Here is a 12103-nt window from a genome sequence, read left to right as displayed (position 1 = left end):
ATGGTCCCTTACACCAAGAATCCCAGCAATATTCAGGTTACTTTCAGATCCAAAGCACCAATCACTTAGCCCAGGTCAACTGCACCTTAGATCTCACACCAGAGACAATGCTTGTAGCCAATCCTGTAATAAAGTACAGGTTTATTTAACAGGAAAAAGAAATAAGAGAGTTATTTACAAAGTTCAAGCAGGTAAACATAGATACACAACTGAGTTCCAATCTTAAGTTTCAAAAAGCAATAGAAGCTTCTATAATAAATGTTGTCCTGCCTGTTCACTGTTCCCATAGTAAGGAACTTCAGGATGCATTTGGGTTCATCTTTGCCAGACAAAGCACAAGTATCTGTTACCTCTCTTGGGTGAAATGGGTTTCGGTGTTGATTGTCCTTTGCTTGCTGTAGGATCTGCCAGAGCAGTGGAACAACACCAAGAAGTTATCTTTCCAGGTGAAACAGAATGTGGCTCCTCTGCAGGCCACTGAGGTTGCAATCATTCGGAGGAAGTGTCAGCAGTTTGAGGTATTGTTATTGTGTGATGCTGGACGTTTCTCTGTAATGGGCTGAGCTGGATGGGTCTCAGCTTCTTGTCTATGCTAGAATTTGTGTGAACCTATATTAATGTTTGTGTATATGTTCTGGTGCCATCCCTGCACAAGGCTTAAAAGCTGCAACCTCAACACAAGGCAGTAATGGAAATAACCACTAAACGCTTAGACAATGACCTGCCCATATCTGAGCCACTAGCCTACTGTCCTGTTCATCCCAAGTCAGCGAACAGAGTATCACCCGCAGCATGTGGCAGGAGTCTGGACAGGTGTAAATCCAGGCTCTGTCAGGCTGAGTCGGGAGGTGTTCCACATGCAAGGCCTCTTGTGCAAAGCTCCATTTTAGTAGCCCCGACTCTGCTGAATGCATGAGAGCTGTAGCCCAGGCAGCCCCAACCTGATGACAAGCATGTAGTGTGCAGGGGTCTTGAAGGTAATAGGGTCCCCAGTCATTCCCAGCTTCAGAGGCAAATACCTTACATTCCAGCAGGGAGCTAACAGGCACCAGGACAGATCCCAGAGCAGCAGTGTTACTGGCTCCATGTCTGCAACTCTGCATAACAAGCAAGCAGCCATGTCCTGCACTAATTGGTTTCCCAGAGTTTAAAGTATTGCCCCATTGGACTCATCTGTTCTGGAGATGGCAGCATGGCTTGGATGCCTGTAGCCAAAAGAAAAAGCCACATGCTCAGAGAGAAGCATATATGGGAAACCAGTGCTCTTGGTCACACCAGCTGCCTGGTTGTTCAACAGCACCAATGGGTCGTGCGTGTCCAGGGGAGCAGCTGCAACCCTAACTCAAAACAAACAGAATTGCCTCAGTCTGATGTGTGTCCTTCCTCAGCCAGCTAGCCCTCGTCCACACTTTGGCCTCTAGCAGTGGCTGGAACGTGCCTACCTGCTGTGACGTGTCTCTCTGTCTCTTCTTCCTTGCAGATTAAACAACATGAATTTAGGGAGAAATTCCGAGAAGACGCTCCCTTTTCTTTTACTGACCCCAATCCGTATCAATCCTTGAACAAGGTAATTGGCTAAGATGTGAGGAAGTTTGGGGCAGATCCTCGCTCCACTGTCTTGCATGGGCAGCGGCTGCAGCAAAACTGACAAGGTTCTTTTGCACTGATGGCCAGCAGGATTCCAGGAGTCTGTGCTGCTCTTCTGCTCCAATTAGGGTTTGTTACCAAGGCCTGAGAGGGAGGGAGGAGGAGGGCTTGGCTGTGCAGATCCACCTGCAGTGCGTCCCTGCAAAAGGGAGATGTTGCCTGAATAGTGGCTATTACACAGGATGACTTTTCAGGGTCCCTTCCAGCCCTACATTTCTGTGAGTCTGGACTACATCTGTGTGGCTGCTGCTCAGCTGCCTGGAGGATGAGGATGAGGATTCCTCTCTCTGCTCGACTCCCCGCTCCTACAAGCTTGGGCCATGTAGAGAGAGAGCACTTGGCCCTTTATGTATGTGTTATGGCTAGTGAGTTATTCTATAAAAGTGGAGAAGTTGCATTTCTTCTAATGCACGGTAAAGCCACCCAGCACCCAGATGCCGGCTCAGTCCTTTTCTTTTCATGTTCCTAGCAACAAAAGAGTATCACTGCTATGGAGAGCGACATGGAAGTCCTGTCCAAATCAGCTGGCTTGTTCGAGGTGTCAGTCCCAGATTATAAACAACTCAAAGCATGCCATAAGGAAGTGCGTTTACTCAAAGAGCTCTGGGATATGATTGTCTTGGTAAGTGGTGGACTTTGTAATGTAGCACAAGGGGAAGGATGGAGTGCTGAGACAGGCTACTTGCCAGGCTAATCAGGATCGTCTCACCCTCCCCTTATCCTTCCCCACCGCTGGGCAGAGATCGTCTTTAGATCTGTGTTTGCAGTGCTTAGTATGCTGGGCTCTGATCCCCAGTCGGGGATGCTACACACTACCTTCAGAGAAACGATAAATAATCATAATAATGGGACCTGCCTGATGATCTCAGCTGCTCTGGGAGATTACGTCCTGTTTAGGACCAGAGAGTGTGTTTGCAGGAAGTTCAGAAGAAGGGAAAGAAACTCTCTTCTGGCTTTTTAAACTGAGCTCAAGGACTTGTAACCTGCCAACACAGAGCAAGAGATGTGTTAACAGGACCGGAGCTGGCACGCAGAATAGCAGCGTTGCTATTTTCACACTACTGCGTGTGCAAAGCTAGTGCTCTGTGTGCTAGTGCGGTTAAAAGGTGCAATGGCTGGAGGTGGCCCACCCCCTTTCCAAGGCCCGGGCAGGGCTAGCTGCTGGCTGTTTCATGGCCAGGCAGAGTGACCAAAAGGGACAGTTTGCTGGAGGCTCTTGTTTGAGCACGAGTTGCTCTAGCTAGCAGAGGTTTTATTGCGGGAAGCTGGCTGTGATCCAGAATGGCATGCACCTGGCAGGAGTCTCGAGCAGGCAGGTACAAGCAGCAAATTAAAAATGTACGCAACCGTTTTGGCAGTGGGGATCAACCTGGGCCCTCGTGCGGTTAATACACAAGCCATTAGTGCCTGAGCCGAAAGGCAGATTAGCCAGGGCCAGGGCTGTAGCAGGCACATCAATCTGTAGCTGGCCTAGCACCGTGGGCGGTGGAGGGGATGAGTACCACATGGAGAAGGCATGGGTTACAGACCCAAAGCAGAACAGGAAGCTCCCATCCTTCCCCTGACAGCGGTGTTGTTGTGAGACGAACATGAAGTCCTGTTAACCAGGTGCTCAGCAGTCTGCTGAAGATGTAGGAGGCCACCTAAGAATCATCTCCCAGCAGACTGTACCAGCTCAGCCACTGCAACAAAGGCGAAACACAGGGAACGGGGGATTTGTTCTCGGCATAGTAAGAGTGCCCAACTACACCAAGTGCTGCCGTGCTGCCCAGAGACAGACTGGGACTCAAAATCCCATGGGGTGGGAGAGGGATGTGGGGACGGGGAGCGGAGCAGCTGCCATGGTCCGGCCAGGGTACCACCGCTGGGCCAACACGGTGGGACTTGGGAGAAGGGCAGGGCTGGGAGCGGGAGCGGAGCAGCCACTGCGCTCAGCCAGGCCTGATGAAAGGCTTCTGCGGCGGGCCGACCAGTCCACCAGCCCTTGAGTGCACTGCCCCTCTGACATTTGCCAGCACTGCCAGGTGGCCAGTCCGCCCGTGGCTACAGTGCTGTGTTGGAATGAGAGCAACATTAAAGTCTTCTGGAAACAGGAGTAAGAATTGTGAAAGGGAACAGTCACACAGTTAGGATGAATAAATGATAGGAAATATTGATCTGCATTTCTGCTAACCATATAGCATTTGGAACGGCCTTCCCAATTCAGGTTAATGCAAGCATCGATGACTGGAAAACCACCAAATGGAAAGAGATTAATGTGGAGCAGATGGATATTGATTCTAAAAAGTTTGCTAAAGATGTGAGAAGTTTGGATAAAGAAATGAGACCCTGGGATGCCTTCACAGGACTGGATAACACAGTGAAAAACATGATCACCTCCCTGCGAGCTGTGAGTGACCTGCAGAACCCTGCTATCAGAGACCGCCATTGGCATGAGCTCATGCAAGCGACCAAGGTAATCTGAGCAGGTTTAAAACACGTATTGACAAAAGTAAACACCAGCATCCTCGGTCCGGGGGGACAGTTAAGTCCCATTTTTGAAAGTAACTTTAGCCATGAAGTCCCTCCCTCTCTTTTGAAAATGGAATTCGGCTCCTGGGTAACATTTTCAAAAGCATCTACATGACTTAAGAACTTTTGTATCAGTCCTTCCATCGCTGAAATGACCCGTCACATGATTTACTATTGGATGGCTGGATGGCCACTACTAGCAGATATCCCAACATATCAAACCTGGACTCACCAAAATACAGAATGAAGCCAAGTGTGATGACTGTATGTACTGAACTGTGAATCACTGTCTAGAATTTTGACTGTCAAAAGCTGTACTAAAAATCGAGTTGTGTCATGTCTACATCTTCCCCACATCAGTTAGGCCAGTAACCCTGTCAAAGACAGAAAAGACGTTGGTCTGGCATGATTTGTTCTTGACAAATCCATGTTGGTTATTATTTACAGCCCTATGTGCTTACAAACTGAGTGTTTAATCATTTGTTCCGGTATCTTTCTAGATATTGATTAGACTGACTGGTTTATAGTTCCCCAGGTCCTCTTTGATTTCCTGTGTAATGATAGGTGTTATGTTTGCCCCTTTCCAGTCCTCTGGGACATCACCTGTACTCCATGAGTTCTCAAGGATAATTGCTAACAATTCCAAAATGTAGTTCCTGAAATACCCTAACGTGAATTTCTTCAGGCCCTGCCAATTTGAATACATCTAACTTACCTAGATATTATTGAACCTGTTCTTTTGGCTTGTGTTAATATTAATGGAGTTCTCCATCTCATCACCATTCACGCTTTCTGTGAAAACTGAAGCAAAATAAGCATCAAACACCTCAGCCTTCTGATGTCATCTGTTATCAGCTCTGCTTCCCCACCAAGCAGTGGGCCTACACTTTCTTTCAACTTGTGCATGCTCCTAATGTATTTACAGAGCCTCTTCTTAGTGCCTTTTATGGCCCTTGCTAGCAGTAACTCGTTCTGTGCCTTACCCTTTCTGATTTTTGTCCCTACCTGCTTGTGCTATTCTTTTCTACTCCTCCGTACAATGTGAGGCTTCAGCTGGAGCACTGTGTCCTCCAGCTGGATGGGCTTGAGAGCAGGAACTGCAGCCCAGCCCACAACAGCCACACTGCTAATTCTAGTGCCGTAGCTTGAGCCCCCGCTAGCCTGAGTCTGTCTACCCAGGCTAGGAGGCGTGCTCCAGCTGTAGTGTAGACATAATCTGAGTGTTCCCCAGCACTAGGTAAGACTTTTTAAAGTGAATTCAGTGAGCACGAATGGGCTGCAAGCTGAAAAAATCAAAGTGGTGCAGTGTGTCCCTCTGAGCAGACATTGACGGGCAATTCTGAAGCAGTGCACACGCTGGTAATTTGTGTTTTGAGTGATCATTTGTAGGATCTGTTTTCTTGTATATAAAAATCATAGACTTCAAATGATCCAAATGGTGTTGTGTGTCTATGAGAGAGAAGTTAACCTTAACAAGCTAATGAAGTGCAGAAATAATAGTTAACAGGTAACTGTCCACAAGTATTTGTTTGAAATCTTAGAGAAAAAGACAGCCCTTAAGTATCGTCTGAGACAGCGAATGTGGGAGAAAATATGAAATGTGTCACCCATGCAGAGCATTGTTGACTATGTCCATTGTGCACCAGGTGAACTTTATAATGTCAGACAAGACAACCCTTGCCGACTTGCTGCAGCTGAACCTACACAAGTTTGAGGATGAAGTTCGCAGTATTGTAGACAAGGCTGTGAAAGAGTCAGGAATGGAGAAGGTATTGAACTGCGCCTACCAGAGCATTCCTAAAAATAGCCATATAGTCCGATACAGCTGTCAGAAGCTATAACTTTCAGTGTCTTGTATTTCTCACTCTGACAAAAATGCTGAAAGTTAACGCATAGATTCTCACCCTTCCATGAAGTGCTTCTATGCGGAGAGACACATTTTAAATTCCAGGCCTTTTCTTTCCTGAAAGGTTGTTTATTTTCTGTAAAATTTGAAAGCTTTAGTGTTCAGAGTAATTCTGGGATCTTTTTATTCCAAGGTATTGAAAGCCCTGGATAGTACCTGGTCAACCATGCAATTTGAGCATGAACCCCATGCTAGAACAGGCACCATCCTGCTCAGATCAGATGAAGTACTTGTAGAGACCTTGGAGGATAACCAAGTGCAACTTCAGAACCTGATGACTTCCAAGTATCTAGCTCACTTTCTTCAGGAGGTGTCAGGCTGGCAACAGAAATTATCTACTGCTGACTCTGTTATTAGTATCTGGTTTGAAGTGCAGAGAACTTGGAGTCATCTGGAGAGCATCTTCATTGGCTCTGAAGACATCCGGAATCAGTTGCCAGAAGATTCTAAACGTTTTGATTCTATCGATAGAGATTTTAAAGTGAGCAAGTCTGTGTCCCCACAAGAATTCTAGCCTGAAGGACAAATTTAAATTTAATGTATAACCAGATCACCTTTTCTTCTTGCAGGAGTTAATGGCTGAAGCAGTAAAAACCCCTAATGTAATCGAGGCAACAAATAAACCAGGCCTCTATGACAAGTTAGAGACCTTACAGAAAAGGTTAGGATGATGCTATATTTTGGGGCAAACATTTGGCCAATTTTTAAAACATCAAGATAAAATCTAGCTGCTAGGAGTGGATGGGGAATAGGGACTAATAGTCTCATTCTCCTAGATCACTAGGCCAAGTGTAGCCCAGATCAGTAGTGACTATGGCCATTCAATAGTCTGTGAAATCAGAGACTAGACTCAGTCCAGTTCTTGTGCTGGACATGTGTCCACATCAAAAAGCAACCATCGCAGATGGCCAAATTGTTGGGATCTCAGTAAGGAGGATAAAGATTAAATGGGCATTAAGGCTGAATTATACTAGCTAATGTTCAACACTTTGAAAACATAAAATACGATTTGAGCTCTACTCCCTGTAGATAAGGTTTGAGGCCCATTGCTGAAGTCATATGTGGAAATTGCCATTGCCTGTTCTAAGGCTAAATGAAGCCTTTAGTTTCCACTGCAGCCAAAGTAGCATGTTTCACCATCACCACCTTTCTCGTACAAAGAGGAAAAGTGTCACACCCTTTCCCTTTCTTTCCTTAGCTTGGCAATTTGTGAAAAGGCTTTGGCTGAATATCTAGAGACCAAAAGGCTGGCTTTTCCCAGATTCTACTTTGTTTCATCTGCAGACCTGCTGGATATTTTATCAAATGGAAATGACCCTGTGGAGGTAGGATTTAAATTTAAGGTATAGTCCTTTGCTTCTTACATGATATCTTAGTTATAGGGGTTTTAAAACGTAGCTATAAAATCTTTCATCCTAAAGCATCCAAAACACTGAACCAATCTTATAACTAGGCTTGGAAGGATTAGGTTTTTTTATGGGTAAATGTCAATTTCACTGCACACACACAACCAACTAAAAAGGTTTCCATCAATAAAAGTTAAATTTACAGATAGGCAAAGTAAAAAAAATACCGCTTGAGAACTTCTTAGAGATTGATTTCAGGATATGTACTTTGTACATTTTGACAGGTAATGTTGACAGTTTGTGTTTTAATGTTTGTAAAACTTTAACTTTTTGAATCTCAATGTCTTCTCTCTTTAAATAATTATTGTCTGAACCCTCCCTCCCCCCAGCTTCCAACAACTGTGAACATTTAAATTGATAAATATAGAAAAAAATGCTTTAAAATAAACATCAATATTTTCTGTCAAAATTATTTTAAAAAAATCAAATTCTGCCAGGCCTAGTTATAACAGTGTGTCAAAGGTAGAAGATTATAAAAAAAGGATGCACAGTTAATCAAAACTGTGACGTATTTCTGTGCACTGACAGCAGTTCCTGATCTAGTCTTGTGCTGCTTTACTCGAAGGTGTGCCGCCACTTGTCTAAGTTGTTTGACAGCATGGCTAAACTGAAGTTCAAGATGGATCCAGACAACAAGCCTTTGAAGATTGGCTTGGGAATGTACAGTAAGGAGGATGAGTATGTTGATTTTGACAAGGAATGTGACTGTTCTGGGCAGGTTAGTGTATTTATTTAAAATTCCATTTTAAACATGCGGCTGAATTGTACTAATACAAGGATAAGGTGGTTTATGTGTCTAAGCCTGAATTCTCCTTGCTGGTATCAGCATGTCACGTTACCCAGTCAGTCAACTGAGATTCTATTTCCTCTGTCTTTTGTGCACCTTAGTGAGACCATGCTCCGTCAGTTAGGCTTGAAAACATCTCATTTGAAGCAATGCACATAGCCTCTTTCATACAGAATATCTCAAACGTCAAGGGGATGCTTCCTGAAAAGACCATTCAGCTTCTTGGTTCTTTTCTGACACAACATATTGATATTTGGGGGACAAATTTTCAGATTCTACACTTACACTGCACACAGTTACTCATCTGCTTTCAGCTAGAATTTATACACACACACAGGGCATTTGTGCAAGCAGGTTGGGTTTTCATGTACAGATCCATTTAGAATGAGTTCCTTTGTGTTTGAGATGGCAGCATAGGGAGAGGAGTTCTAAAAACACTTGGGGAAAGGCAGCTGGGGAGGTATTTGACACACAAATGCACTCCAGAAACCTGCAGCAAGATACAGGACAGAAGAGCCTCTATTTTGTTTTCTCCAAAGCATCTCAGTGAGAGAGGCCTCTCTGCAGAGAAAAGCTTCAAAGGAATGCTGTATGTGGGCCGGGGGATGTAGCCCACGTATTCATGTCTCTTGTCTAGCAGTGGCCTGTGTGCACACTGCCCCAGGCAGCATATTCCTATTTTGTGTAAAGGGATTGTGCAGGGGCAGGTTTCAGATATATTTTCATATATACAGGCACTTGTTTGGGGGTCCATTATACCTCTTCCTAGGCACCAACCAGAATTTGACCCCATAGGAGTTAAAACCAGCCCTGATTTCCTGTCCAGAAAGTCATGTAACTATGATACATGCCAGGATCTTTGTAAGGTACATCCTGTTAAGAGAAAAACTGCAGTTAAATACCACAGCCCACAGTAAGATTTACAACTCTGCTGCTGTCAATTTAAAAACAGGCAAACTAATGCTGAAATATACTAGCAAGGACACTTACTAGAATGGGGCTTTGTACCTAGGTTGAGGTTTGGTTAAATCGAGTGCTCGAGAGAATGTGCTCCACATTACGCCATGAAATTCCTGAGGCTGTAGTGACTTATGAAGAAAAACCACGAGAGCAATGGTTATTTGATTACCCAGCACAGGTATGGAACTAGTTATGTGATTAGGACATGGGGTTTATTGGATGTATGTAACATGTGCAACACAAAATAAATGGCCTAGAGAGTGACAGTGATAGAATAGAATACAGTCATGTCACTGTATGTGCCATAGGCACTGTGTTTGACCCTAAAATCTGGAATATCGCTTTTCTTAGCTGGATTAAAACTGAAAGAAAATATTGAGTGTAATCGTGATTGTGACATGGGAGGTGGGCTGGTTTCTGTCCAAGGACCATGTTTTAGATCAACTCAAGTTAACAGGGAAACTGGAATTATTGAGTAATGTTTAACAATTCAAGTGTTGTAGTCCCTTTTGAAATCCTGGCTAAGACTGAGACTAGCAAATGACCTAAAGGTGAAATTTTGGCTCTATTGAAACTCCCATTAACCTTGTTGAGGCCAGAATTTCAGTCCTAGTGTCTAACATAGAAGCAAGGAAATGCAGATAATACCCCAGGGAGCTGGGGAGAACAGTTCTGAACAGATTTAGCTGACGTGATGCTTAAAACCATCTGGACAGTGTCAGTAGTTTATCTGTCTGGGGACTCTGCACTCCACTAACAAGGAAGGTGGAGTCGCACGATTGTGAGCATGGAAAGACATTTGTGCAGAACTTCCTGAGTGTGCATGCGCTAAGAGAAGCCTAGCAGACTGAGTGATAGGAACAGAGAAGCCAAGAGAGGGGAGGATTTTCTGATTTCTTAAAGGGTTTGAGTGTGTGTGTGGGCTGGGTTTAGGTCGAACTCTGGACCATTTTATCTTTGATTTTCTTTTAATTTTTCTAGTAAACTTTGTTTTATTTGGGACAATTGGGTCCTCTTCTGCCTGCAGGGGGGTAGGCAGAGCTGTCCTGCAAGAGGTAAATGCATCTTGGTCTATGAGGAGAGGCAGTGAAGGTCTGCAGCAGACCCGCTGCTAAGCTTCTTGGGCAGAGGTGTGGCACAGGGACTCCTCCCTGAAGTGCTTGTCTGAGCGCTGGCCATGCCGATGCCCAGAGCATGGGAATAGACAAAGGGCCACAGGCGAGAGCTGCAGCTGAGGGGCACAGGTAACTGCGTTGCCATTTAAAATGAAATACTCCTGCCACCAGCTGATCTGTGACCCTTTTTCCGTGCGGTTCATGGCAGATTGCATTGACTTGCACTCAGATCTGGTGGACTACAGAAGTGGGCATCGCATTCTCAAGACTGGAGGAAGGTTATGAAAATGCAATTAAAGACTACAACAAAAAACAGGTGTGTAGCCATTTACACTTTGCAGCTGTGCTGCAGCGAACTCTGTACAATCTCCTCAGATTAGCTTTTATCTGTCAGAAAAACTAGGTGAAATATCACTTCACTTTCCTGTGTCAACCCATTCTTTCCTTTCTTAGATTAATCAGTTAAACACGCTAATTACACTACTCATTGGGAACTTAACCCCAGGAGACAGAATGAAGATCATGACAATCTGTACCATAGATGTGCATGCCAGAGATGTTGTGGCAAAAATGATCCTGGTGAAGGTAGAAGTTACCAGTTACATTTTCATGGCTTTGTTCATTGGTGGTTTTGAACAAAAGTTTTCCCGTAAGAATGTTGTTATTTTCAAATATTTTAAAAATACCCCAAATGGATGGAGCAATAAAGCACGAACAAAATAGTCTCGCCACCAATCTAAGAGCACACTTGAGCCAGTGAGTTAACAGCCAAGCAGGGATTCCCAGACGATGGGTAATGTATATGTGTGCTTTAGATTGTCATGTCTGGAGAGCAGGGGCCGAGATGGGGGTTTTGTAGTGTTGGTGCCCCGCACACATTCTGAGCACCGTAATAACTAACTAACTCACTCGAACACACAGGAGGACGGCTGGGGGAATGAATGACCAGGGTGCTTTGTCACTGAAAGCATTCACAGAAAAAGTAAATCGCTTTCCGTTGGCTCTGCAGGTGGAGAATTCCCAAGCGTTCACCTGGCAGTCCCAGCTTCGACACCGCTGGGATGAAGAGAAAAGACATTGCTATGCTAATATATGCGATGCTCAACTTCAGTATTCCTATGAATATCTGGGTAACACGCCTCGATTGGTCATTACTCCACTTACAGATCGGTACGCAGCTCCTCAGACTTACATCAGTTAATTGACATCCAGGCAGTTGAGATTTGCCTTAAAACTAAACAACAATTGTGAGACACTGTAGTTAGGTAGGCTGGGTAGTGGCGGGTAGGGATTGTTGCTGACTAGATGTCCATTTAGACATGATACACTTGCCTTGCATTTCAGATGCTACATCACTCTGACCCAGTCCCTTCACCTGATAATGGGGGGTGCCCCTGCAGGCCCTGCTGGTACAGGGAAAACTGAGACCACTAAAGACCTGGGCCGAGCTGTAGGGATCATGGTCTATGTCTTCAACTGCTCTGAGCAAATGGATTACAAGGTAGAACTCAAATGAGTGAAAGTAATGACTGATGTCAGTGGACAGGATCCCAGCCCCCAGTTCCATTTGCAGAAGCCTCTCCCTGGGCCAACCCCCTCCCTGGGCCATGTGAGGGAGCAGTCCTAGAAGGGGTGGGGGTGGACATGGCATGTTCAGAGTGCTGCTGCATTCTGCCTGTCCTGGCTGTGGAAAGGCTCCTGGGAAGCCATTGTGGCCCTGAGGCTAAATGACACCGGAGGGCAAACCAGCCCCCGAAAGCTCCAGGACTTA

General features: G+C 45.0%; 1 protein-coding gene across 1 annotated transcript in view; it reads left to right on the top strand.

Moving 5' to 3' along the window:
- DNAH17 (dynein axonemal heavy chain 17) overlaps positions 1-12103 on the top strand; it is an 84576-nt gene that overhangs the window by 21248 nt on the left and 51225 nt on the right. The window contains exons 22-35 of the mRNA XM_067547171.1: positions 402-518; positions 1481-1567; positions 2117-2269; positions 3854-4102; positions 5805-5927; positions 6198-6545; positions 6634-6725; positions 7263-7389; positions 8036-8188; positions 9270-9395; positions 10541-10648; positions 10786-10917; positions 11342-11502; positions 11677-11833. Of these exons, the coding sequence (XP_067403272.1) occupies positions 402-518; positions 1481-1567; positions 2117-2269; positions 3854-4102; positions 5805-5927; positions 6198-6545; positions 6634-6725; positions 7263-7389; positions 8036-8188; positions 9270-9395; positions 10541-10648; positions 10786-10917; positions 11342-11502; positions 11677-11833 (2133 nt within the window). The remainder of the gene's footprint in view (positions 1-401; positions 519-1480; positions 1568-2116; positions 2270-3853; positions 4103-5804; positions 5928-6197; positions 6546-6633; positions 6726-7262; positions 7390-8035; positions 8189-9269; positions 9396-10540; positions 10649-10785; positions 10918-11341; positions 11503-11676; positions 11834-12103) is intronic.

The sequence above is a fragment of the Emydura macquarii genome, unplaced genomic scaffold, assembly GCF_026122565.2.
Source record: "Emydura macquarii macquarii isolate MOO-44397 ecotype Brisbane River unplaced genomic scaffold, CSIRO-AGI_Emac_v2 contig_1230, whole genome shotgun sequence".
Taxonomy (NCBI): domain Eukaryota; kingdom Metazoa; phylum Chordata; order Testudines; family Chelidae; genus Emydura; species Emydura macquarii.
Note: the sequence above shows the minus strand (reverse complement) of the source record. Positions and strands in the feature narration are given on the sequence as shown.